The sequence below is a fragment of the Lipomyces doorenjongii genome (assembly GCF_038497915.1).
Source record: "Lipomyces doorenjongii strain NRRL Y-27504 unplaced genomic scaffold V1508scaffold_27, whole genome shotgun sequence".
Lineage (NCBI taxonomy): Eukaryota > Fungi > Ascomycota > Lipomycetes > Lipomycetales > Lipomycetaceae > Lipomyces > Lipomyces doorenjongii.
This window is the reverse complement of record NW_027118094.1, coordinates 83316-109311: the sequence shown is the minus strand read 5'-3', so window position 1 is coordinate 109311 and position 25996 is coordinate 83316. Positions and strand designations below refer to the sequence as shown.

General features: G+C 49.1%; 9 protein-coding genes across 9 annotated transcripts; 6 read left to right on the top strand and 3 right to left on the bottom strand.

Annotated features, from left to right (window-relative positions):
* Window positions 1-452: 452 nt before the first annotated feature.
* V1508DRAFT_386896 (amino acid permease-domain-containing protein) lies at window positions 453-2504 on the bottom strand. Its single transcript, XM_066937828.1, has 2 exons — window positions 2103-2504; window positions 453-2048 (listed from the first exon to the last, which is right to left on the bottom strand). The coding sequence occupies exons 1-2, from the start codon at window positions 2417-2419 to the stop codon at window positions 602-604; spliced, it is 1764 nt and encodes a 587-aa protein (XP_066795584.1). The 5' UTR covers window positions 2420-2504; the 3' UTR covers window positions 453-601.
* A 2830-nt stretch (window positions 2505-5334) lies between these two features.
* V1508DRAFT_137629 (amino acid permease-domain-containing protein) lies at window positions 5335-7701 on the top strand. Its single transcript, XM_066935991.1, has one exon. The coding sequence runs from the start codon at window positions 5657-5659 to the stop codon at window positions 7400-7402; it is 1746 nt and encodes a 581-aa protein (XP_066795583.1). The 5' UTR covers window positions 5335-5656; the 3' UTR covers window positions 7403-7701.
* Window positions 7702-8613: 912 nt separating this feature from the next.
* Window positions 8614-10232, top strand: V1508DRAFT_355173 (KRI1-like family C-terminal-domain-containing protein; the record flags this gene model as incomplete). Its single annotated transcript, XM_066936947.1, has 2 exons — window positions 8614-8713; window positions 8761-10232. The coding sequence occupies 2 exons, from the start codon at window positions 8614-8616 to the stop codon at window positions 10230-10232; spliced, it is 1572 nt and encodes a 523-aa protein (XP_066795582.1).
* Window positions 10205-12065, bottom strand: V1508DRAFT_418135 (major facilitator superfamily domain-containing protein). Its single transcript, XM_066940425.1, has 2 exons — window positions 11603-12065; window positions 10205-11550 (listed from the first exon to the last, which is right to left on the bottom strand). Exons 1-2 carry the CDS (start codon window positions 11830-11832, stop codon window positions 10422-10424), a joined length of 1359 nt encoding a protein of 452 aa, XP_066795581.1. The 5' UTR covers window positions 11833-12065; the 3' UTR covers window positions 10205-10421.
* Window positions 12066-16740, bottom strand: V1508DRAFT_418133 (clustered mitochondria-domain-containing protein). The gene is made up of 5 exons (XM_066940424.1): window positions 16530-16740; window positions 16385-16465; window positions 16269-16336; window positions 13525-16212; window positions 12066-13472 (listed from the first exon to the last, which is right to left on the bottom strand). Exons 1-5 carry the CDS (start codon window positions 16546-16548, stop codon window positions 12558-12560), a joined length of 3771 nt encoding a protein of 1256 aa, XP_066795580.1. The 5' UTR covers window positions 16549-16740; the 3' UTR covers window positions 12066-12557.
* A 1587-nt stretch (window positions 16741-18327) lies between these two features.
* On the top strand, window positions 18328-19141 carry V1508DRAFT_137539 (uncharacterized protein). Its single transcript, XM_066935990.1, has one exon. The coding sequence runs from the start codon at window positions 18548-18550 to the stop codon at window positions 19046-19048; it is 501 nt and encodes a 166-aa protein (XP_066795579.1). The 5' UTR covers window positions 18328-18547; the 3' UTR covers window positions 19049-19141.
* Window positions 19142-19233: 92 nt separating this feature from the next.
* Window positions 19234-19884, top strand: V1508DRAFT_397708 (uncharacterized protein; the record flags this gene model as incomplete). The annotated part of the gene is made up of 1 exon (XM_066938170.1): window positions 19234-19884. The coding sequence occupies one exon, from the start codon at window positions 19234-19236 to the stop codon at window positions 19882-19884; it is 651 nt and encodes a 216-aa protein (XP_066795578.1).
* Window positions 19885-21508: 1624 nt separating this feature from the next.
* Window positions 21509-23527, top strand: V1508DRAFT_439659 (Low affinity iron permease-domain-containing protein). The gene has a single exon (XM_066942230.1). It carries the CDS (start codon window positions 21730-21732, stop codon window positions 23194-23196), a length of 1467 nt encoding a protein of 488 aa, XP_066795577.1. The 5' UTR covers window positions 21509-21729; the 3' UTR covers window positions 23197-23527.
* A 312-nt stretch (window positions 23528-23839) lies between these two features.
* On the top strand, window positions 23840-25426 carry V1508DRAFT_355233 (uncharacterized protein; the record flags this gene model as incomplete). The annotated part of the gene is made up of 2 exons (XM_066936948.1): window positions 23840-24922; window positions 24971-25426. 2 exons carry the CDS (start codon window positions 23840-23842, stop codon window positions 25424-25426), a joined length of 1539 nt encoding a protein of 512 aa, XP_066795576.1.
* Between the last annotated feature and the right edge of the window lie 570 nt (window positions 25427-25996).

Genomic DNA, 25996 nt, shown 5'->3' with positions numbered 1-25996 from the left:
TGTAAAACTCAAACAACGAGAAGGAACACACAGTATAAATCGCGGTCTAGGTTCACTTAGATGACAAACTTGCCGTTAAATTCCATCCTATACGGAAATCACGAAGTGAGAGCCCAGTGCGGGTACTCAATCCCTGGCTTCTGATACCGATTTATCACAGCGCACGGTCGAGATCGCTGTTCGCAATATCTCCGCGGACATTTTCGACTCTTGTCGACCGCACAGTCCCCATCCCGTTCTCCATTATTTTTTGATCGTTCAAGACATGGCCTGTGCGCCGAGCCAAGAGAGCAACAATGGGAAATCCAAAACGAGCAATGAATCGAACAAACTTCCCTACTTGAGGAAAATTTGGAAATTTGATGGTTGCGAAAGAGACCAGTGGTGCGGCGCGGGCAGCTCCGATCCCCTGCTGAGAGATTGTGCTCGAAAGTCGTGCAGCAATTTGATCTGTCTTGCACAAGAATGGATGTCTAATGTATTTGTTCTTAACAAGTACACCTATTTTCCTCATATGTTACAATCGAACTTTACAACAAAATACTGTAAGTAGTACTATTTATTCAAGACAACTAATGTCCGATGCCCAATATACAACCCGTTAACACCAGAACTTGTAAATACGAACAAACACATTCCGTTGCTTCAACGCCTCTCTTTCGGCCTTCAACTCTTCGATCAAAGCAGGAGTGTCCACTTCTCGTCGGCCGGACACCAAGTCCGCCTCAGAGGGACGGACAAACGATGTCCTCTTCCATATCTTGTAAAAGATGTAGAATGCGATGACGACGGGAGCGGCGAGGTAAGTTTGGAAGAAGTCGGATGCGTTGGGAGTACCACCGATCGGCCAGACTGCGACCCAGAATTGCGCGATCAGAACGAGGATGTTCAAAATGAGACCGAAATAGGAACCAATTACGCCCGAATGAGACTTGAAAGCGAGTTCATCGAGGGAGTGGCCCTGGACTTTCCATGCACGCCGGAAGAGAATATGTGCGAGACAGACAGAGCCCCAGGTAAAGATTGAGGACAGACCGGAGAGGGCGAGGAGCCAGTTGAAGACGTCGCCTTCTTTGGGAGAGGCGGCGACAAAGGCAAGCAGGCCGAAGAGGGATGTCACGATTACGGCGGCCAGCGGACGACCAGATTTGTCAATGTACGCGAGGAACTTGGGGGCTAGGTTCATCTCGGCGAGACTTGCAAGCGTGCGGGAGCAGCCATAGATGGAAGAGTTGCCAACAGACAGGACGGCGATCATAATGACGACATTCATTACAGAAGGCAGGCCAGAGATGCCGGCGTTCGTAATCGCGATGACGAATGGCGAAGCGGTGGCGTCAACTGAAGACGCGCCGAGAAGGTGTTCATTGTCGTAAGGAACAAGGAGGCCAACAAGCGTGAGTGCAACTATATAGAATAGGGTGATGCGCCAGAAAACTTGCTTAACGGCCGATGGGAGCGACTTGCGCGGGTTGGCGGTTTCAGCGGCGGCAAGACCGACGAGCTCTGTGCCAGCAAACGCAAAGGCCGCAGTCACGAAGACGGAGCAGACACCCTTGAAGCCGTAGCTGAACGCGCCAGGGTTGTGCCAGTACTTGCCGCCAATGTACCCACCAACTGGGCCACCACCACAAACGAGGACAACGCCTAGAATGATGAAGCCAACGACTGCAATGACCTTAATCATTGAGAACACGAACTCGGCCTCACCGTAGCCCTTGGCACCAAAGAAGTTGATCACCACAATCAATGTCCAGAAAATGGCGACCCAGACCGCATTGTTGACATTGACGTGCCAGTACTGGATCGTGATGGACGCAGCGACGAGTTCAAGTGGGAAGACAACGAGCCACTGCATAGCATAATTCCATCCCATGGCAAAGCCCCAGGCCGGGTCAATGAAGCGGGTAGAATATGTCGAGAACGATCCTGCGACGGGGAAAACGACAGCGAGCTCGCCGAGGGCATGGACAACGGTGTACAACATGAGACCAATGATGCCAAAGGCGATCAGGAGCGCTGCGGGACCACCACTATTGAGCGCCTTTCTATATTGAGTTAGAAAGAAAGCCAGAGGTAGACGGAGACGATCCGAAACATACCCAGAGTTGACGAACAGACCAGTACCGATGGAACCACCAATAGCGATCATCTGCAAGTGACGGCCCTTGAGACGGCGAGCGAGGGGAGACTCGGCAGTACGCCTAGCGGCGGCCTCCATGTCGTAACCCGCGACATTTATCTCACGAGAATTGGCGAGGTAGACATCATTCGGGCGGAACGAGTCGACGAACCGGCCCCAGGCGGTGGTGGGGACTTCCGCGACTTGACCAGCGTATTTGGACTGGAACGAGGAGTCGACTGTGGCGGTCTTGTAGGCGGGAATATCGTCGCCCTCTTTGTAATTCTTCTCGGACATAGTGAAAACAATGGTGACAGAGTGAACAGATGACAGGAATAGAGGAGGCAATCCGCCAGGCGGAAAGCCGAGTTATATAGCGGTAGATTAGACAAGAGAGTACTAGCGACAGGTATGACTAGAGCCGTGTATATCAGGCGCGTGGACCATCCATCCGTGTGAAGTGTGAAGCCCAGAGTGCTCTCCTCGGACACGAGCGATTCCGGATGTCGGTCGACAGGTACGAGTGGGCCGGGTAACAGTACGAGGTCATTGTCACGTACACCCGCCCCAGCAGAGAGACCTGGCTTATTGTAGTCGCCATACTAGTTGACGCCACTCAGCCATCGCCTCATTCTTTCACGGAACAACTTCATCTCGGATGTCGGCTTATGGACAAGATGGAACATGGCCTAACGAGGCGCAAGTTGGCGTATATGCAGTCGTGCAACCCAATGTGTGTGATAATATCATTTCGATGTTACTTTCTAAACAGCTACGATTTACCCTGTCGTAGCTGGTGAGTAGTAACTCGTACTGCAGCAATCAAATGTCGCACTTGGTCAGCTTGAGTCGAATGAGTCGGGCGTTGAGACATGTACCTTATCTAAAGTTAGTCCCTTGGACTGGTCGAAACCACGACGAGATTTGCCTTTGCCCACTCACGGGCCAGCTACCGTCAACTTCACACGAACGAGAAGTCCAGAACAGGGCACTCCGCGCACACTATGCCGCAGACTTAATCAAAGAATGAAGCTTTGCAAAAGACTGGGAAAACAAGTAGTAAGAGGTAGCAAATAGTGATTCACCGGCGCCACCTCACGAGCGCCACACAGCGCCGTGAGTACGCCTCTGAGATCATGCGTCTCATATCCGAATGCAATACTAAGCAGTTTCCTTGGGCTTACCCTGAGAACGCTGGAAAGTGGAGAGATGTAATAGAATTGACGTGGTGATCGTCCGTTTCTTTCGGTCCACGCTATTGGAGTGAACTAGCGTTTCCAAAGTCGACGCAATCTTGCTCGCAAAGGTGCTGATTCATGGGACTTTGTGAAGCGGTCCGGTCTACTCCGCACGAGACGCGACGTAGGTCGCGTGGGCCCCTCTGCTCATTCAGCCATTTGAGAGATGTGCTAGGAACGCTGGTGTGTTTCCCGAAAAATAAGCAAGCATATTTTAGGAGCGACCGGGAGTGAGGATTTTCCGAAGGTCGAAGGTCGAAGTTCGAAGTTCGACCACTAATTTTTTGCCTCACAGATGAGATCTAGCGATTAAACCACATCTCGCATCATATTTTAGTGTATATACATATAGTAAGCATTGCATTGACGAATGAAGATACACATAGTTCGTCCGACCAGCATCCAAAGTAAAAAATTATCTGGCCAACCACCCCACCTTAAAGTTGCCCTCCTGCTCAACATTTTACGAACGAGTCGACTGTGTGTCGACTCGAGTATTCAGTGCCGCACGCATGACAAAAGTAACCAGCAGCCACCAGCGCAATAATTTCGACTCCACTGCAACGACAAGTACCAGACACTAAAGATCTTCGGGAAGTGATTGGCGCAGGCCGCGGTGTTGTTTCGAGGACTCACTAAGTAGCTGGCTGACCGTGCGCTCTAAATCCTGTAGCTAATCCATGTATTACGAATTTAATTTGATTCTGCACTACTGTCTTCCTGCCGAACTGCGAGAATTCCGTTACGCCGGTCCGATTATTCACCGCCCTTTCTTAGCATTCCATGACATATCAGTCACGGAAACAATGAACAGTCCAACACTCAGCAATGAAGTCGACTGGTTATCGCGGCAGGTGTTAACAAAGCACGCGTGTATTCTGCCCGTTCAAAATTGTATGGAATGTGCCGGGACGCAGTAGAGAAACCCCCGATGGAATATCATGATAGTTGCAGAGCGCCAAGTGGAGACAGGAGGCTATCGCACTCACGAGCGAAACCGAGGATCCCGATTTGGAAATTCTCAGTGTGTCGGTACACTATGCCGTGTCATGGAGACTTGGACCGTGTAGTGTGAGAGTGTGGCATGGCCAACTGCATTATTCAGTGCTTAGCAAGAGCCATTTTGCAAAAATAGCGTTGGGTAGTCGTCGGCGCCTTCGCAAACCGCAGCAATATCGGCCCCTGAAGCCACAAAACCTTGTCCGCGAGTTTGCCGTCGACATGTTTTCAATCTTATGTGTATCACATGGAAAATTTTTTTTGACTTTGATCTGAGGACATTAGTTGCTGGCTTCACTACTCGGATTAATTATGGCGTCCATGGTGCCGTGTATGGCGTTCATGCTGTATTAATCGAGAGCTACTGTACCTTTGTCGACTCTCATGCAAAACTATATACATATTGGCGATTCAAATGTACACTCGTGTTTTTCCTCGAAAATAGGCAAGCATATTTTGTTGGAAGCCGACTAGGACATGCAACCCGGGGCAACGAGAAAGAGACGAGCCTCATTGCACTCGACATCCATTACTACTATTATAGTAAAGGCGTGGCGGCTCTTGCAGTGCAGGTTTGCTGTACGAGAGCATCTCGTTGGATGATCATTCTTGTGTATACGCTGTACGGTAACGCGCCGGAATATTATTTCTAGCACCATTAACATCGCGATCGCGATCCATTCAAACTGACATTGTTTGCATGCGTACTTTTTACTACTGCCAACGTCATTGAGACTGCCACATCTTCCGCATGTCTTACTACTGTTAGTAACTGTAGGCCTCAGAGACCGAGACTCACCATGTTCAGCCAGTCGGAGGTTAGGGCTCATATTCATTGTCTGACTGGCAGTCCATTCGCTGTCGTGAGTTCTCAACGCTGATTGTCAACCACAGTTGATCAATTTCACGTGAAACCCATATTTACGCCCTCAAAGATTTATCCAACACTTCAATATCTGGACTACAGATTTTTTTGTTGCATATGTGAAAGGCAGTGTAGTCGAATCATCTGTGTGTTAACTGTTTGGGAGATAATTTGCTGAACTGCTTCACAAGAGAGTTGGGAACGAACGCTGCTCCCACTCAGGTTCGTATTGATATTGACCTCGGTTGCTTAGGTTTTCGTGACTGCGCCTCCCGTTAGATCAAAGGTGCGATAGTTTACGGAGCTTATCTATCGAACAGACTTTCCTTTATTTTCATCTGATGGTCGGATTTTCGATATCCTTGTTTGTTGGAAAATAAAACTACCTTTCCCTGTCGCATAGCCTATCGTCGACAGATTCGATAGCTCGCGATGCACTCTACATCTTCCGAAAAAATTTTCAATCTCGAGTCGGCGACGACCGACATAACCGTTTCCTCGTCCGACGAAGGCGCGCCGTCACTATGGGCCCACTTTGTGGACTCTTTCCGCCCAAACGAGGTCTATCTCGCTAATGCCCGGTCTGCGACATACGGCGACGGCTACGACATGAAAGCCGCCGCGAAACGCACGGCGCAGTCACCTCTGTCGCGCTGCCTCAAGGGCCGGCATCTTCAGATGATTGCAATCGGTGGGTCGATCGGCACGGGCCTATTTATCAATTCCGGCAAGGCTCTCAGCAATGGCGGGCCTGCATCTCTTTTGATCGCGTTCGGGGTGATCGGAATCATGCTGTACACTGTCGTGCACGCGCTTGGCGAACTCGCGGTTCTGTTCCCTGTTGCGGGATCGTTCTCGACATATTCAGCCCGGTTCATCGACCCCGCGTGGGGATTCGCGATGGGATGGAATTATGCTATGCAGTGGCTCGTTGTCTTCCCGCTTGAACTTGTCGCGGCGTCCATCACGCTGCACTACTGGCAAATGAATATCAACAACGCCGTTTGGATCGCCATCTTTTGGACGCTTATCGTTGGTATAAATTTCGTTGGCGTCAAAGGCTACGGCGAAGCGGAGTTTGTATTTTCGCTTGTAAAGATCGTGTCAGTTATCGGGTTCATTATTCTGGGTATTGTCCTTGTCTGTGGTGGTGGTCCTGTTCGTGGTTACATCGGTGGAAAGTACTGGGCCGATCCAGGCGCCTTCAACCACGGGTTCAAGGGCCTCTGTTCTGTGTTTGTTACTGCTGCATTTGCGTTTTCTGGTACTGAACTTGTTGGACTTGCTGCTGCTGAGACTGAAAATCCGCGCAAGGCCTTGCCATCCGCTATCAAGCAGGTCTTCTGGCGTATCACTCTGTTCTACATCATCGCGCTCTCTGTTGTCAGTCTCCTTGTGCCGTACAACAGCCCGCAGCTGCTCGATGCCAAGTCACCCGTCGACGCCGCTGCCTCACCATTTGTCATCTCGATTCAGAATGCTGGCATAGCAGGACTTCCGTCCGTGTTCAACGTCGTCATCTTGATCTCGGTCCTGTCAGTTGGTAATTCCTCCGTCTACGGCTGTTCTCGCACACTGGCTTCATTAGGCGACATGGGTCTCGCCCCCAAGCAACTAGCTTACATCGACAAATCCGGCCGCCCGCTCGTCGGTATCATTGTGACCTCCATCTTCGGCCTCATCGCATTTGTCTCCGCGTCTCCAAGGGAAGCTGACGTCTTCAACTGGCTTCTCGCCATATCCGGTCTCTCGTCAATCTTCACCTGGGCATCAGTTTGTCTCGCACATATTCTCTTCCGCCGCGCGTGGAAGATCCAGGGCCATTCTCTCGATGAGCTTGCGTTCAAGTCCCAACCAGGCGTCATCGGTTCAGCAATCGGTTTCATGCTCAACGTTGTTATCCTGGCCACACAGTTCTGGGTCGCAGTATGGCCGCGGGGGAAGCAGCCCACTGCAGAAGCCTTTTTCCAGTCGTTTCTCGCAGCGCCTGTCGTACTGGCTTGCTTTGTAGTTTACAAGATTTGGCAAAAAACAAAGTTTGTCAAGCCATCGGATGCGGATTTGGTGAGCGGACGTCGCGAGGTCGATACTCCTACTTTGATCGAAGACTTGAATGCCGAACGGGAAGCTCTGCGGCATCGACATTTGGTGTATCGAGGGTACAAATATTGGTGTTAAGGGACATTCGGATACACTGGAGATATACATTAATACATCCATTCTATAGTATTACAAAATCAAAGGAACGAAAATCCGGGAAATATAAAATACGGGTACTGCTGCTGTATACTTCATGTTCTGGGAATGACTTGGAATGTTACTGTATCTGATACTTGGAGATGCGGTTGTTATCGCGAATTGTTGTTCACACTTTCAGAATTACCAATTAGGAGCCTACATGGTAGCCACTCGTGTGTTTCCTCGAAAATAGATGATGACTAAATGTAGTCCAGGGGGGATAACCCTACCTCTAATCGCCATATTTTTCGAATTTATACAAGAGATGAAATTGTTATCATAGTAGATATCCTTAGAGCCGGCGTACCGATAAACCGCATATTGGGCGACGTTGTCTCGAAGTGAATAAATGGAAGATGTAGCGTTAGACGATTTTGAAAGATGTTCCGCGATTACTTCCACCTTGCGAGAAGACTGGGAGTAGATGATTTGGTAATCAGGGTTCACAGTTTAACAAAGAGAGAATATTCCCCCATTCTAAGACTCCACTCATAGCACGAAGCAGCTAACGTAGCTCTTCGTCGTAGGAAAGACTCATCAGATGCAGGTGGACTCCCAGTCTTTATGTTGATGAGTGGTCTGCCGGTGCGTGAGAACAATAGTTTCTTGCCGGGAGTCATGTTGGCCCGATTTTCTCTTGCAGCTTGATGGCGGTGGATCTACTGGAAGGTGGTCGACATGTCGACAAGTTTGGGATTCACAATGCAGTGTTGAGAAAAAAAATATAGACGAAGTCCGCATATTTCAGCGAAACGCTTTCTCGTTGGGAGGGGACAAGCTTTTCGCGAGACTACGGTAACCCTACTCCAAACTCCCAACCTCAAAAATTTCCGGTCCAAATATTTCCATGCTATAGAGTAGTTGCGAACACGACTCCAACAAACAGAATGCCGCGCAAAAGGTCCGCAAATTTGAAAAGGGCTGTCGCGAGAATGCAGGAAGACAGGCTAGAGGCGGACGTGGGCCAGATGGTGGGGGCTGAGGTTGTGAATGGCGCTGGTGAAAGCTTGGATCTGTCGAAGGAAGAGAAGCACAAAAAGAAGAAGAAAGAAAAGGACGACAAGATGGGGAAAACGAAATTCGACGCCAGCATAGTGACCGTGAACGAGATTAATGTTGCCGCCGAACGCGACTCTAAGAAAATGAGATCAATGCTCAGCGACGACGAAGACGAAGAACTCACGCTGACCATCAATGAGGCCTACAAGAAACGATTCGATCACAATAAAGAGCGAGAGGAATTACACCGGCGTAAGTAGTCTTGCCTGTGTGATTGGGAGTAGGCTAATGTCCGATAGTACAAGAGAAATTCAATCGCGGAGAGCTAGATGGCGACGACGAAGGATCGTCTTCATCAGAAGAAGAAGACGAGGAAGCCGATCTCCTGACGGAAGATATCGACCAGCGCATCGCCGAAGTCGTCAACGCGCTGCGACGCAACGATCCCAATGTCGTCAAGAACCCGAATGTTAGATTTTTCGATGACGTTCACACATCGACGAATGACAAAGAAAAGAAAGATAAGCCTGTGTATTTACGGGATTACCACCGCATGAACTTATTAAATGAGCTTCCCGACCATTCACATGACAGTAATGCGACCGGTGAACTACCTTACGCTATTCAAGTCGAACAGGAACGCGTTGAACTGGTCAGAGAAATGCATTCCGCTGCCGCGGATGACGGAGATGATTCAGACGGTGGGTTCCCACTCAAAAAAGCCGAAACGCTACGTGAAGTCCAGCCGATTGAATTGCCAGACCCTGCCGACGATCCTGAATCTTTTCTCGAGAAGTACATGACTTCAAAGGCATGGCTACCGTCCGCATCTGTCAAGCGTGCCAAGAAATCAACAAAGACTACGGAATCGGAACATGCACCAGAGTTAGTGGAAGAAGACAGCGAGTTTGACGACAAAGCGGACGAGTTTGAGGCGAAGTATAATTTCAGATTCGAAGCGGGCGAGGAGGCTGCACAGATCGTTTCGTACGGACGTGATGTTGTGAACGCGCATTCTGTACGCCGGGACGAAGAGACGGCGCGTCAGCGCTCGCGACGGTTGGAGAGGGAAGAAAAGGAAGCCGAAAAGAAGAAGAAGCTGGCGGAGTTGGCGCGGTACAAACAACTCAAAGTCAAGGACGTGATGAAGAAACTACAACGTGTCAAAGAAATTGCTGGGTTGCGCTCTGATGAGCAACTTGATATTGCGCCCGAGGACCTCGAGACCGATTTCAAGGAGGACGAGTGGGACGAGAAGATGAAGCGTGCGTTTGGAGACGAGTTCTATGATCGAAAGGACAAGAAGCCGGAATGGAATTTTGATATCGAGATTGATGATATCGTGCCTGGATTTTCTGAGGAGTCAGAGCAGAAGCTTTCGAAGCGGCAAAAGAAGAAGTTGGAGCATCAGAAGAAGAGTGACGATAAGAAGCTGAAAAACAAAGTTGAGGAATTCGTCGAGGCTGAGATTCTTCCATTCGAAGACTCGATCACGGACGAACCAGAGACGAAGTTTAGGTATCGTGAGGTGTCGCCCGAATCTTTCAATCTCAACCCAGCTGACATCTTACTCGCGGACGATAACCAGTTGAACGAGTTCATTGGCCTGAAGAAATTGGCGCCGTACCGCGAACCTGAGAAGAAGCAGAAAGATCACAAAAAGTATGCGAAGAAGAAAAGACTACGTGAGTGGCGTAAGCAGGTCTTTGGCACTACCGACGCGCCGGAGTGGGGAAAGGCTTTGGCTAAGAAACTCCAGGGAGGAAAATAATTTGTAATTGTATGTGAAACTTGGAATCGGTGGTGTTAATACAAAAAGTTCTACAGATTAGTGCATATTCTAATAGTAGATCGTGACATTGCAATACGATAAATTCCAACCCCTAGATGCTCTATTTTTACAAACCAATATGCGAGATGCAAAACCCCAAATGCACAAGAGATAGCTATGCCAATGACTCTATACTTTAACCGAAACCTTCCACCCACACTTCGCGACCCTAACTACAATGATGAGGACAGACGCAACAGCGACGCAGCCGCCGCAAAATAAGGCCGTTGCCGTATATTGTGCCGGCGTTTTCAACAATGCACCAGCAATTGGCGTGCCAATTAGTAGACCTAATCCTGATATCGCGAATGACATGCCCATTCTTGTTCCAATCATCCGCAGGTCAGGGCACAGACCCGTCAAGACCGGCGGCGGCAAAGAGACAAACGCGCCAGAGAAGAAGCCATAAAAAATTGCAAAGACGATGCAGCCACCACGGCTATTGATGGTGGCCCAGACAAATGCCATGACCATCGTTAAGATAGTGAAGGGAAACATTATGTTTATAGGACCGAGTTTGTCAGCTAAAAAGTTTGGCAAGACACGGCCAAAGACGGACGCAGCGTTTAGAATTGAGAGCAGGTAGAACGCCGTGTACTGTTCAAAAATATTTCTGGAGGATGCGAACGACTGAATATAGTAGAATGGTACATAAGCACCGGCGAAAGCGAAGAAGACCACGATTGTGAACACCATGAATTTGAAATCTCCGATGGCGGTTGGGTCGTACAGCGCACGCTTGAACTTTGGAACGGACCGAACGCGCATTACGACCAACCCGTAGGCTTGTGTTCCCAGAATTATGAACCCGATGATGCGCGTCGCCCAGCCAAATCCGAGCCGTGGAACCAATTTGTGGAAAACAATAGGATATATGATTCCGCCCGTGGACGAGCCCGCTGCCGCGATGCCAGTCGCGAACGCTCGTTTGCTGGAGAAGTATTGCGGAATAATCGCAATGCCAGGAATAAACAGGCAGCCTTCACCAAGCCCGCAGAAGATTGCTTGCGATAGCATAACTTGCCAGTACTCTGTACATAGGCTGGTCATCATCATGCCGAATACAACCATGAGTGAGCCAACGACGACAAGAGTCTTACAGTACCCTCTGTCAAATATAGGGCCCGTGATGACGCCGACGAGAACTAGCAGAAATGCCTGAAATGAACCGATCCAGGCAATATCGCTCGCATTCTTGTGGGACAGACCACTGACTGTGTAGTAATTCTCGAACGCTCCGAACGAATTTGTGAGACCCCTGGCCAAGTTAGTATACCATTACTTCCTCATTGCAGACAGACACAACGCACCAGCTATTGAAATACATGAAGAAAGATCCTGACACTTGTAGCCAAGCCATGAATCCGCCGTCAGGCACATCGTCAAACGGGTTCTGCTTCTCGTCTATTTCTTCTGCGTCCGCCAACATTTGGCTCTCGGGAGTACCCATTTCAGCGCGATTGGGGATGCTCGCGACATCGTCCTCGAGTTGAATGACGGCGGACTGCCGCGACAGGGTCCGCTGGACTTTCAAAAGCATGTTAGAGAGCTGTAGCAAGAGATTCTGTCCGGTATGTGCATGTTACCAGTGAAGACTGGGTATGCGACAATGCCGTATTACTGAACCAATATAGATTATTATTACTATAATACCTACTGGAGGGATAAGCGAGACATTGTAAACTCAGGCACGGTGCCTTTTTCCGGAGTGACTAATACTGTACTGTGGGGAGGAATAACCGTGGGTTTGTTCCGCCGGATAACGCGGCACGAATTGTCCGTTTCCGACTTTTGTTCTTTTCTTCTGTCGGTCTTCCCCGTCAGACTTTCCCGATCGAGCAGTTCCTCTGAAACCTTATAAACTCCCACAGGCATTTCAAGAAGCTTATCGGGAACTCAGATTGAGGGTAATTGTATACTTTAGATGACATTAAATTCAAAGCAAAGAAAATGTACAAATATAGCCAAAAAAAATTTACATCGAATCCGGAGGGTCACGATCCGTAATATAGTTACCGAATGAAAACGCAAAAGTATCAAAAATGGATCGAACCCAAAAGGAAAAACTTGCCTCCTCTTTTAATATAGTACAGTAAAAGAAAATAAAACTTTTCGAACTACCAACTTCAGCCACTTCAAACTTTTGGTGTTTATCCCGATCCGATCCGTGAATTATCGTGGTAAAATGATTAGGGGAGTTACGTCTCATACGTCAACTGTCCGAGTAATTTAATCCAACATCTATGCGAAACCATATGCAAATGATTAATTGTTTCCGCCGATATACTTCACCAATTCCTCAATCGACTTTGTATTGATCGACGACGGCAAAATTTGGCTTGCGCCCTTCTTCTCTGAACTGGAGGTAGCAGTTGCAGAAGCTACAGGAATACCAATAGGTGCGGTGCCGCCGACAGTAGCACGCGAGGCACCCGCGACAATACCGAGCTTACGTGCCTTCCTGTTCTGCACCTCCTTGGCCTGTCGCGCGTGATGCACAGCAGACTGTGTAAGCTGTTCCAACCACACTTCTGATTCTTTCGTATTCTTATCCTCCGGCCCAAGCTCATTCAGGAAAATCGTGTACGCGTCGCGCATCTTCTTGACCGCGCCGTGGGAGTCCTGTGTCAACACGAGCGCCTGGGCAAGCTGGAAATACAGCGTCGCCGCGTTAATACTGTGTTCGCCAAATATATTTCTGCACAGAGCAAGGGACGCTTCGAACCATTGTCGGCTGTCATGATACTCCTGCAGAGACTGCAGCATTACCGCCACGTTGTTCATCGTCGTGACCGTGTCAGGATGTACGTCGCCGGTTATGATCCGCCAGATTGAGAACGCGTGGCGGATGTACGCAAGGGCTAGGTACGAGTTGCCGTTTGAGTGTTCGCACAGTGCGAGACTGAGGTACATTAACACAGTCTCGGATGAATCCAATCCGATCGTTCGTTCAGCAATAAGAACTGCTTTGCGGGCGAAATCCGCAGCGGCCGGTTTGTCGTCTAAACCGCTGTAGATCATCGATAACTGGCTGTATGTGCGGGCAACTTCTGGGTGGATAATGCCGTAAATTTGCTCATGAAGTGAGAGCGATTCCAGAAGAAGCTCGACGCCGAGTTCTTTCTGGCCTTGCATTATGGAGATGCGACCAGCCTCGACGGCCTCTTCAGCTAATTGGCTCTTCAAATCGTTAGTGCTATTCAAACGAACTATTACGAGACAGTCAACGTACCTTCATTGCTGCATCCTTGATGACAGGGATAATATTCAACAAATCGTCTACAACAAAAGTCGTAGACGGAGGAGTAGGAGCGACTGGAGAAGCCTCACGCTTATGACCATTCTGTTTCTTATGTTTCCCAGAACCCTTACCGTTAGTCTTTGGATAAGGCGTTCCATTGACCTGCTTCGCCTCGTCAGAGTCCGCGGGAGCATCGTTCGCTGCAGGCTTCTCGAACAAATAGTTCTTCATGCGCCACTGGAATCCGAGCTTGATAGACAATTCTCTGAACAATTGCACTGTTCTAATCTCGTGCGCCCATCTTTCAGGCAATGTGTACCGGAATCGTTTAAGCGCCTCGTCCGCGATCAGTTTCTGAATCTCAGTCGCAGATAAATTTGCAAATCCGAAATCAGGGCCAGCAGATTGGTCAGCGTACAACGACACCAACTGTGCGTCAATCTCGATCGTTGGGTCCGCGTTCAGCTTCGAGCCGAGAATAGAGTTGAAGACGTGGACTGCCGCGAAGGGGACGATGCCAATAGGAAGTGGCTTCAACATCCCATTGATAACGTACTTGGACGCACGCAAAATAATTTCATGGACCAATACTGACTTAAAAGAGGCAAGCCTGTCCGCAGAGTATTCCGTGACAGCGGCCACAAGCTTGCCAAGATACCGCATGTTGATTCCTCGCTTATGAAGGAGCTTGGTCAGCTGTGAGCTATCGAGAGGGACCGAAACGGAACCAGACTGAAGGTCAGAGAGAAGGTTGGGGATGAGCGTCTCGGTGATATACTTTGAGACTTTACGGACCTCAGCCCCATCATCTGCGTACGCAGCCTTATCCTGTTCCGTAACTGGAACCTGTCCAGAAAAGACATCGGGATTGAGAGCATATTTGAACCCAGAAATCTCTATAGTTTCCGATGGTGCTGCAGGGTTTTCGTCCGATTTCTGGGTTTCGAGTGTTGGCTCGGTTGTTTCATTCGGTTGCGATCCATTGTCGGTTTTGTAAACGACTTTGGCCTCCTTACCCTCTGACTTCAATTTTTCTGACTCGTCTGCGATCCACGCACGCACTTGGTCTTTCCACCACTCCTCGACTGCCTCGGGTCGGAGGACGGCCATCTTGTGCGGGTATGCGACTGCGGCCTCACCAAACTCATCCAAGAACTCGATATCCAAAGGTGTAATACGGTACATATCCAAAATATATCTGCGCCCATCCGTACCTTCCAAACCCTTTGTCTCAACCGACGTAACCAGCTCCGTAGGCTTGCGGTCTTTGTCCCACACGGTGTGCCGCTTCAAGTGCAAGCATTCCGCGATCTTTTCGAAAATCGGCTCGAACGACTTGTCGTTTGCAATTACGTCCCGACTGTCGACGCCGCCGTAAACGATCTGATTCGATCCGTCTTCGCGCTGGCGGAAAATGCCAGGTACAGGCGACTGGGCAACGATGCGGCGGCCACAGTAGTCGACGATGACGGTGCAAAGCGGGCAGATTCCCTCAACATCTAACTGGTTAATAAAGCGGACGCCGGCGAGGTCTTTGCCCACCGCATACCGAGCAGCCGGATCACCACCTTCCTTCGCAAACGTGCCGATTCCGTCGGCGCCGTAGGAAAAGAAAATGCCGTTGTAAAGAAATATCTGTGCGTCTCTTGCCTCATTAGGATTCAACGCTGGCACATCGTCGCGAGCGATCAAGACGGCGCCTTTAGCTGCTGCCTCGGCAAAGTCATAGTAGAGTTTGTTTAGCAGACGTTCGCGGAGAATGCGTTCCTGGATGTTGCTGCGCGGCATTTCACGTGTCGACTGAAGATCCTCGTTCCAATCGCGGACGGTGTCAAGGTTGTCGCTGCCACCTACGAGCAGCTGTTCTTGCGATCGGGAGATGTCAGGCGTAGGGGTTGGTGCAGGACGAGCGAGCCATGGTGCTGCGAGGAGGGCATTCGTGGGATTGTAAACTGTGAGCGGATCATGCTGGCCGAGTGTTGTCTGCCATGCGATCAGCTCTTCTTTGAACAGCGGGGACAGCTCTTGAAGCAGGACGAGCAGCGAATGAGCATGGAACGCCTTGCCAGCGCCTTTTCGTGGCGAGGGATCGAATTTCTGGTTACTCGAATTCGAAGTGTAAAAACCTGAAATATCTGCCGTGATGTGATGCACGGCTCCTTCGAGTGAGAGAACCTGCAGATACAGCAAATGCCCACGCAAACGCAAATTTGGCGGTGGCGGGTTCCACTGCGACAGTCCGAGTGATTTTATGCACGCAGGCCGACTGGGTTCTGCGCGCGGTAACAGTTCGTGCAGAACTGGCGGGGCGTCGAGGTCGAAATCCGCCATCGGATGCGCTATTTCGGACGTCTTGTTCTTAAATCCCTGCGCGGACTCCTCGATCGTACTCAAAGCCGAGAGACCGGCACTCAGTCCCACGATAGAGTCGTTCTTGGTGGATACGAGTCCAATGATGTCGCGCACTTTAAGCACATGAGCGCGGGCCTCGCGGTCGTTGTATGCTTCCTCGCGGAGTTCGAGCGTCGCGCCATCGTGAATTCCTTCGACGGAATGCAGCTCGAGGAAGTCGTTTAATTTGGCATTGTTAAACCATAATGAGAAACATGTGTATTGAATCGTCGAGGGGAGATCGAGAATCGATTGACGGATGTCGTTAAAGGTCTCGTGAGCAGAAACCTGAGTGCAATGTTAACGTCCAGTCAGAGAATGACGACCTGAAGTGATAAACACACCATGATCTTGATGGAGAATGGTTCGTGAGGTAACTTGACAGTCAGACTCAGCATCTCAATAGACGGGGCTACATATGTTAGTACCACATCGTTTTGAATTGTCCTGCACTACTCACCATCTGGCTCTTCTTCTGAAGCCATGACCTCGCTCTGCTTAACCACAGTCGAAGTGGTAGTGTCGTCTGCAGTAACATTATCTATATTCGTCAATCCCAGGATCACCACGGCCACCCGTTAAGCATCAGCCTGTCATGTTCATACCTTGGGGGTCCTCAGACATCGTGAAGAGTAAGCTGCAGCTCTAACTACCAGACTCACGCGCCAAAATAGATTTATGCTACTTAACGTAAATCAAAATAGTAACGCCAACAAGGAATTATACGGGTTGCAGCAATTCCTCTCTGTTGGCGAGTGGTAAAGGTCATATATTGCACACAGACTTCAAGGATTGACGAAAAAATTCAGTCCGTCGCCTCTTCCGACGGACCGGGTTAGATGGTACAGTGTTGATGTCATAGTAACCGGCGGTATTTAGAGGCCGGGTAAGTCATTTGTGTGTGGACAACTCCCGATCCTTCCGAGGTCGTCCGAGTAACGGATTGGAGTCGCACTTCCAAAATTTTTGCGATAAAATTCAGGAAAATAAGCAAAGATGCGGTTGCTAAATTTGAATATATTAACCAAACCTATATTTTATATATATTCATGTGCTAATTAGAAGAAGAAGGAGGCGCCGTAAGAAGTTGCCAGGCTGTTGCCGCGATTCGTCAGCGCCATGCGAAGTGTAAATCCCCGCAATTCCAACACATCGCTAGCGGACGCAGGACTGCGCTCTAGTTTCATTTACATTAATCTGTCAGTTGTGAGCGAACAGAAAGAGAAGAATGTTTCATTGGAAATGTGGTTTACTGTAGCGCGCATGTGGATAAGGCTTTCATTCGCGGTATTCAGTTACAGAGATGCTAGAGGATCATTAGACTCACGCTAAATGTTATTCTCAAAAATTGCGGGCAAATAAAGTTCTGCGGAAGACGGCTATGCAATTATGCGTCCACGTCAATGTAATAAACTTTGAAAGTCGAAGCTTAAGCCCCCTGTAAACTCTAAAGAACTAGGGACAAGATTAGAGTCAAATTGTACACCTTATGCCGCGTCATGTTTGTTATAGGAATTGTTACCCTTGCTTTGCTTTGGAACGGGAGGTGCATAGTCCAGCCTGGTACTCATAAGTTGGAACGTTCAGATCCTAGTCGAATCTGGGCCTCGTCGATGGCAGCAACAGAAAATATAGGCACAAGCCCGAAATAAATGCATCTTATAAGTTAAGAACACTAATAGTCCAATTCTTTAATGCTTCACCTAGTCAGTCGGGCTTCCCCTGCGTACGGTGTCCAGCTGGTCGCAAAATGTCTGCAATCTGGAGAGGAGTCAAATGGCATTATACCAAGATGGCAGTTTGGTCTCATGTAGAGCTCCATCGTAGATTGCTTCGACCTGTCATGATGCCAGTTGATGATCGCGACAGTTCAGGGATTACCACGGGCTTTATCGATGCAAATAAAAGTAAACCTATAAATCGTATGGATTGTTAGTTGCTACAACTGATGGACTCAGCTCGCATTCAGACTCGGTGAGAAAATTTCAACGCGTTATTTTCGCATTGTCTCGGACTTAACGACATTTCGGGTAACTCATTCATGTTCTCCGGCCTTTAGTCCCAACCAGGGTATTTATTGTAGAACCAGAGCTGGAAGTGTAAGGGCTACCCAGTCTTGCACCTGGACTAAACTAGATGGGGATTTTAATTTCGGTCCCAATAGACTGAAGTGAGGACCAATGTGAGGTCATATTAATTTGCCTCGGTAAAGCGCCTGGAAGAGAGGGGCGGAGAAAGTTGGTCATGTTCATAGTTAAGACGGATGCCCAGACGCGGCTGACCCAGGAATGGCTGCGTTCTGGCGTTCTGCTGGTCCCCGTTATGGTGGAGCTTAAATTTTTACTGTCAAACAGAATAGATAATCGCCTCAGATGGTGCGGCATTTTCACGTCCACGCTTACCATTTTATTTACGCAACGCACACAAAACAAATATTACCACCTCCCCTGGGTTGGGTTTCGGGTCGAGTCCTTGTCCCCATTGTACCGCTCATAAATACACATATCCTCCCTCACAATATCTTTCTTCTTGTTCTATTTCTGCAACTTTACTACACTTGTCATCATATGGCCAACTTATTTTCACGACTGGAAACGCAGGCGCTTGTGAAGGTACTGCAAGCATGGAACGATTCATCAAAGCAATTTCCGCACCTGGAGCGAAGGGTGCTACGGCGGGTGTGGCTCCCACTCAGAGAGTAAATTTGGGAACAGTAGTCAACCTGTCGGATGATATGGCGGCCATCTATGTCGAAAACATGGTGAGGTACGATCCAGCGTTTAAGAAGCGACTACTTGACCGGTGGCTTGACAAAGTCGTCCACGTCGCTGGCTCTGGCTTCGTCTTCGTCTTAGTAATGGCAATCCTTTTGGTATGGGCACTCTTGGGTATCAAGTACGGCCAGAATGAAATGTGGCAGGTCGTGATCTCGGATTTTCAGGCGATTTTCTGCTACATTTTTGATTCTTTCCTTATGCGACAGCAGTTGATTGGCCATGAGACGCTAATGATGGTTGCTGCGTGTTTGCGATCACGCAATATCAGTAACACCCGAATGCTGAGACAGGTTGTCGACAATTGGTCTGAAAAATCTGGTCAGATTAAGACCCGGACAAGAACCTGACTGAGTCTGAATTCCCCAACGTGAACTGGTTGGGTCGGCTGTCCAATTTCGCCGCGAGTGCGACCGGTCACATTGTGACAGTTGCACTTTATTGGAGTGGTATTTTTGTCTGGATCGGTTTCGGGCAATATTGCGGCTGGTCAAATAAATGGCAGCTCTATATACATTCGGCGACATCAGCTCTAATGGTCTTTGTCTTCGTTTTCTTGGAGAACATTCGCGAACAACATCGCCAATACACCGAGTCCTGTATGGCGCTAATTCATAAGACTGACTCTGCTCTCGAGCTCAGACTTCGCACCATAACTGGTGACACGATCGAAAATGAGCCTGTTGTCATTCCTGGTCCGCAAGTTACTAAAATCCAGCGCGCAATTTACTATCATGCGGATGTTGTCGGTACACTTGTGGGCATCATTCTCATGCTCATTGTGGTCGTCATCTGGGTTGTCATTGGTCCTGCGATGTCCTTCGACGCAAACTGGTGGCTGATTGTCGGTACTTATGCTGGATTGATCGGCATGAACGATGGCTTCATTCTTCGGAACGTGTTCTACCACCTAGGCGAGCACGAGGACAATGCTTTCGACCAAGTCCGCGCCGAGGACCTCGCCATGTTCGAAATAATTGATGTGCCACCTCCAGCAGAAGATGAAATCGAGGACTCGGGATTGAGCTTCCGCATCTCGGCCGCAGTTGGTTGGTTCTGTTCTCACGAACTTGTCGTTCTGCTTGGCACAACGGTCATGATTGGCCTGGTGATTGGTGCCAGTGTAATGAAGTGGTCTACCACAGGCCAGTTGCTGTGCAATGTCCCCCCCCCCCAGTCACAATGAAACGTTCTTCATGATCATACTCATCACGTCCCAGAACATGGCTGATGCCAAGAGTTGTGCTGTCCTCTTCAATATTTATCAGCGCCGCCGGTATCTTTTGTCGTATGTCAACAGTATTCCCATCGGTGACAAAATGTGATAATGTATAATGCGATCTCCTGTGCGTCGGGCGTAACGAGCAGTAGGATGTGGTTGTTGTGGAATTGTTTTTTCGTGGCAGGAAGTCGTTTGCTGTAGTCGGTGTACCGTTCATTTCTAATAACATTTATTTTTAGAATATATCTTGTGCTTTCGCGTAATCGCATCTCAAGGTTAAGCCGTTCAGTTTGTAGTACCTGTAGAGTTATGATACCAATGGACTTAGACGGTCAAAACTATGTGTAAATGTCCGATCTCAAGGCTGCCTATATACTTGACGCTTTACAGAGAAAATTTTTAGCAATAGAATCTTGTAAAGATTTGGCCAGTGTTGTAGAGCTTGGCAATCACCGGCGGGGAATTAGAGTCATGTGGAAATAACGCGACCCACCTGAACCTTGGCGATTTGAGCATCTACATTATCTACGAGTCTGACTGGTTCACCAATAATTATAACACTAACCGGAAATATCACATATTGTGAGAAAAAAAACCCCGTTTTGTCGACTTGCGTATTGCGACCTCCTGCATTCAGGGGCAAATTGTCGATCGCCGAGATATCAGCATGGGATATCAGCGTGTGGGATAGGGTTAAATCAAATTTACATCAGCAACCAAAAGCAAGCTGGTCTTGGGGATGAAATTTTCGAATGAACCAACAGATCCAGTTATTGAAGGGAGTGGGCTAATCGCAGAGGAATCAGCCCAGTAGGCTGTCATGTGTTCTCTTGCGTAAGATATTGGTGTCGCAAGCTCCGACTGTGGAGTTGCTTGCAAATTCTGTTGACAGATATATATGCAGTAGTCCCGACATCGCAAAGTGAATTCGTGAGGTGGTCGTACACTCGTACTCTTATAAAAACTGTAACAATGTTCCTGAAATTCTCTGTATATATCTCCACATGTCAGTACTTCAGTCTTTGGTACCCTACTAAGGGAGAAGCAATTTGGATGTTATATTGCTGTAACTAACGTGCACAAGTTGAATTATAACCGTACAACTACTGACATCTGCATTCTCCGAATCCGACGCAGAAACCGTAGGTGAGCCTGAAAATATGGACTTTGAGGCAGGCGATGCAACCATCTGGTGGAAAGCTTATAAACCAACAAAAATATGGTTTATGATATTGAATTCATTAGCAATAATTTAGTTTGTATTCGGATTAACGCAAAATGGTCGATTCGCAAAAATTGACAATCATCCAGGTCCTGATCACAGCAGGACTTGTAGCAATTGTAGCTTAATGATTTATAAACGGACGATTTTCTCTGCTGCAACACCTGTAACTTAGACGTTAGCCTAGCCACGTTATTATATAGTAATACAAATACAAGCGCTCCTTGAGCACTGCGGTAATTAAACGAGAGGACTGTATGGATGTATTATGTAACTTATCCGATTCAATTAATTTCTATGCCTGTCAAGGTTGGTGCGGCTTCGTAAACAATCGGCCCTGCCGCAACCCCTGATCAAATGGCTCTGCCGAGGCTCGAACAGTCATTTTCACGTTTGCAAGGACACTAACCTAACCTATGAGTTCCGGTCGTTTTCCTATCGCCTTCGTAATATAGCTGTGTCCACCAAACTCATGTTCATATTTGGTTTCTTCAAGTTCTTCGGCTTGTACTCGTGTCATCATATGGAAAAAATCCTTCTGCCTATGGAAACGACAAGCACCTGGTCTGCATCAAGATAATGCAAGCATGGAACGATTCATCAAAGTAATTTCCGCGCCTGGAGCGAAGGGTGCGACGGCGGGTGTGGCTCCCACTCAGAAAAGTTTAGGAACAGCGGTCAACGTGTGGGATAATATAGGGGCCGTCCATGTCGAGAAGAAAGCAAATTACGATCGTTCCTTCAAGAGACTACTTGACCTGTGGCTCGACAAGGTCGTCCATGTTGCTGGCTCGGGCTTTGTCTTCGTCTTAGTAATGGCAATCCTTTTGGTATGGGCACTTTTGGGTATCAAGTACGGCCAGAGTGAAATGTGGCAGGTCGTGATCTCGGATTTTCAGGCGATTTTCTGCTACATTTTTGATTCCTTCCTTATGCGACAGCAGTTGATAGGCCATGATTCGATCATGATGGTTGCCGCGCGTTTGCGGTCGCGCAACATCAGCAACAGTCGGATGCTCAGACACTTTGTCGAGAAAAAGTCTGACAAATTATGTCAGATTGAAAGGCTCGACCAGACGGCTGAATTCCCGAAAGTGAACTGGTTGGGTCGACTGTCCAATTACGCGGCTAGTGTGACCGGTCACATCATCACGATACTATTTTATTGGATTTGTATTTTTGTCTGGATCGGTTTCGGGCAATATTGCGGCTGGTCAGACCAATGGCAGCTCTACATCAATTCGGCCACGTCAGCTCTCATGGTCTTTGTCTTTGTGTTCTTGGAGAACATTCGCGAACAGCATCGCACATACAGTGAGTCCTGTTTGGCTCTGATCCACAAAACTGACTCTTCTCTTGAGCTTAGACTTCGCATCGTAACAGGTGACACCATCGAAAATGAGCCTGTTGTTATTCCTGGTCCGCAAGTTACTAAAATTCAGCGCGCTATTTATTATTATGCGAATATTGTGGGTTCTCTTGTCGGCATCGGTCTCATGCTCGTCGTAATTGTGATCTGGGTAGTCATTGGTCCTGCGATGTCTTTTGACTCGAACTGGTGGCTGATTATTGGTACCTATACTGGATTGATCGGCATGACCGACGGGTTCATTCTTCGGAACGTGTTTCACCATCTCGGCCAGCACGAGGACAAAGCTTTCGACCAAATCCGTACCGAGGACTTGGCGATGTTTGATGTAATTGGTGCGTCACCTCCAGCAGAAGAAGTAATCCAGGACTCGGGATTGAGCTTCCGCATCTCGGCCGCTGTGGGTCATTTCTGTTCCCGTGAGTTTGTCGTTGTATTCGGCACGACGGTAATGATTGGCCTAGTGATTGGCGCCAGTGTAATGAAGTGGTCTACCGCAGGCCAGTTGCTGTGCAATATCCCGCCGAGTCTCATTGAGTCGTTCTTGATGATCATACTCATCACGTCGCAGAACATGGCTGATGCCAAGAGACGTGCTGTTCTCTTCAATATCTATCAGCGTCGACGACATCTCTTGTCATATGTCAACGATACTCCAATAGACGATACTCCAATCGCTGACTAACGGCGATAGTCCATAATGAGATGAATCTGTCTGTGTGTCTGTCTGTGTGTCTGTCTGTGTGTCTGTCTGTGTGTCTGTCTGTGTGTCTGTCTATATGTGGGATGTATGAGCGGTAGACTGCGGTAGGAGAAGCTTTCGGACGACAAGGAATATCGTAGAAAGCTGTTGTCATGGGGATATTTAGATTTTTGGCAGTAACTGCTCGAGTATACATGTATATATTTAGAACATAGATGTGACTCCGTATAGTAACCGCAATCCAGCATAGTGGCGACTGCAGAAATAGAGCTTCGTTAAGATGGTAATGACTTTGATAAATACGTAAATTGCCCAAGAAGATGCATGCTGTCCACCTCTTGCCGTTATCAAAATGAAATAGAGTTCTCGGAAAGCGGTTGGTTATGCTTACGTGGCGCTGATTGTAATAAACTTCGATGGGTCCGGCAACCTCAACGTTTTGGTTTTCGACGCCCGAGTAGTCGATAGTTTATCGACCTCCGTGTTGAATACGATTGCTTACACGTGCACTAGGACATTAACGTCTCAAGAACAGCGTTACGAACGAATGCGGCGACTTCAGCCGTTTCGCCTGTGCGGCAATGTCATCTCGAGACAATCGAGAGCACTTCTTTTGCGACGAACGATGATAACGGACTCGATCCTGCCAACAAACGACGACGACGACAACCGGCCAACAAAGTCAAAAGACGCGCACTCGAAATACCACCAGGCCGCGTTCAAAGTGTGCGAGTCGGCAGCAATAACGTTCGCGTCGATCGCGATCCTCGGCATATCCGGGTACATGTACCACCAATACTACCAGCACCAGGTCTTGACGAAAATCCGCCACGCCTTCGCTGCGGGTGATCGCAGTTTCGACCTCGCGATGCGGTCGCGGACGGGCGAAGGCGAGGGCGAAGGCGAGAGAGAGTGGGTCGTGCGTGACGAGCAAGAAGTTATCAACCGGGCCGTGTCGGGACAGGTAGTGGGGCGGTATTATTTGCTGATCGGCGAGAAGGGCACGGGCAAGACGTCGATGTTGAGCCATGCGTTGCGTCGGGTTTCGGCACTGAACTGCACGATGTTCGAGGCGCATGCGGATCCGGAAATCGTGCGGATCCGGCTCGGCAAGGCGATTAACTACGATTACCATGAAGACTACATCGGGTCGCTGTTTTCGATTCGAGGACCGCGCGACACGACGGCGTTGCTGGATATTGAGCGCGCATTGGACAAGTTAGAAGAAGTGGCGGTGCATGAGGTGAAGAAGACGGGACGGCCGCTTGTTTTGATTGTCAATTCCACGCACCTGCTACGCGAGGACGAGGACGGGGAGAAATTGGTTGAGTTGCTGCAGCAGCGGGCGGAGAGTTTTGCCGCGTCGGGGATGGTGACGATGATTTTCAACAGCGACGATTACTGGGTGTACGAGCGGTTCAAGAAACTTAGTACACGACTAGAAGTGGTGACGATTCGGGACCTGAATCGGGAGAAATCAATTGAGGCACTGCGGATGTGGAGGAGGAGGTACTTTGACGAGCCCGAGTTGGCAAGGGAGGTTTGCGACAAAGTATACAATATTATTGGCGGGCGGCCACAGTTTTTGAATCGGGTTGCCCAGCATAGGGATATGCTGGGACATGCGAGATCTGTTGTCGAAAAGGAGCGGACGTGGTTTCTGAACCAGTGCGGGCTGCTGGGGATGGAAATGGATGATGACGTGATGGTAAGCAGCCAGCCCGTCGGACGCGACATGTTATTGACGGGATTCTAGGAGAGTGGGAAGTTTTCCAGTTCGGCGATGAGGCTCATGAAAGAGCTGGTCGACATGGAGCAGGCCGAGCGTGCGAGACAGGGCGATGCCGCGACAGATGCGGATCACGACCTGCCATCGCTGCCGTTATGGCGCGCACGACAGGTAATGACGCGGGCGGACTATATCCAGAAATATGACAACCTGAACATCTTCACGATCGACTCGAACTCGATGGTCCGGGCGGACTCGACAGCCATGATGGAAGCGTTCAGACAGATTGCCGCGATGCCGGGGTTTGACAACCTGCTTGAGGACACGCTCGAGCGAGTGTCGCAGATTGAGAGTTTGGGACGGACGAGAGAGTTGGTTGCCAAAGACCTCGTTGGTGGGATTGGCAAATACAAGATCACGATTGAGAAAGGGAGCAGAGAGATTTTGGTGCAAGCAGTTTGTCCTGCCGACGATGACGATTGAATGCGGCAATGATGAAGGAGAATACAAAACATTATAAGATCCCACAAATCTACTGTAAATCCAGTCCTAGTGCGGGCAAAAAGCGAAGAGCATGTGCTTGTGAGGGGAATCCGGAGCACCGGACAAGGATGAATGGAGAAGGGCTCAACGGGCCGTGCGGCGCGATGGCTTCCCCCCGCGCCATGATGTCATATCACGTGCCGGATGGTTCTCCTTGTGCTACTTCGTCGGATCGCCCAAACGACTAACGGCTAGTGACCGTTGAGAGCGCAGACAAAAAATAAAAATTACGCCACAACGCGCCGAATCTGCCCGCGCCGGCTGGCCGATTCATCCTTTCCGCCCCGCTTTTGCACACCGCTACCTGAGAGCCGAGCCGAGCCGAGGATCTTTGATTTTGACGGCAGAAGCAGAAGATGCGGCAGAAAGAGTGTAAAAGTCTGGGCAATTCGCAGGCAAAGACCGGGTTTCAGGCAGGCATCATATGATTGACCAAGACAAGGAGCGCGTGCCGTTGGCCGCTGACTGACTGTTGACGACGGTTGCACAAACACCACAATCGCTGCGATC

Coding starts and splice junctions, on each gene's coding strand:
- V1508DRAFT_418133 (XM_066940424.1), bottom strand. Junction 16,337..16,384: donor TTCAGAAGAAGAGCCAGATG/GTGAGTAGTGCA, acceptor TAACATATGTAG/CCCCGTCTATTGAGATGCTG. Junction 13,473..13,524: donor TCAAGGATGCAGCAATGAAG/GTACGTTGACTG, acceptor AACGATTTGAAG/AGCCAATTAGCTGAAGAGGC.
- V1508DRAFT_137629 (XM_066935991.1), top strand. CDS start 5,657: ATGCACTCTACATCTTCCGAAAAAATTTTCAATCTCGAGTCGGCGACG.
- V1508DRAFT_439659 (XM_066942230.1), top strand. CDS start 21,730: ATGGAACGATTCATCAAAGTAATTTCCGCGCCTGGAGCGAAGGGTGCG.
- V1508DRAFT_137539 (XM_066935990.1), top strand. CDS start 18,548: ATGGAACGATTCATCAAAGCAATTTCCGCACCTGGAGCGAAGGGTGCT.
- V1508DRAFT_386896 (XM_066937828.1), bottom strand. CDS start 2,419: ATGTCCGAGAAGAATTACAAAGAGGGCGACGATATTCCCGCCTACAAG. Junction 2,049..2,102: donor GGTCTGTTCGTCAACTCTGG/GTATGTTTCGGA, acceptor AACTCAATATAG/AAAGGCGCTCAATAGTGGTG.
- V1508DRAFT_418135 (XM_066940425.1), bottom strand. CDS start 11,832: ATGCTTTTGAAAGTCCAGCGGACCCTGTCGCGGCAGTCCGCCGTCATT. Junction 11,551..11,602: donor TTCATGTATTTCAATAGCTG/GTGCGTTGTGTC, acceptor TAACTTGGCCAG/GGGTCTCACAAATTCGTTCG.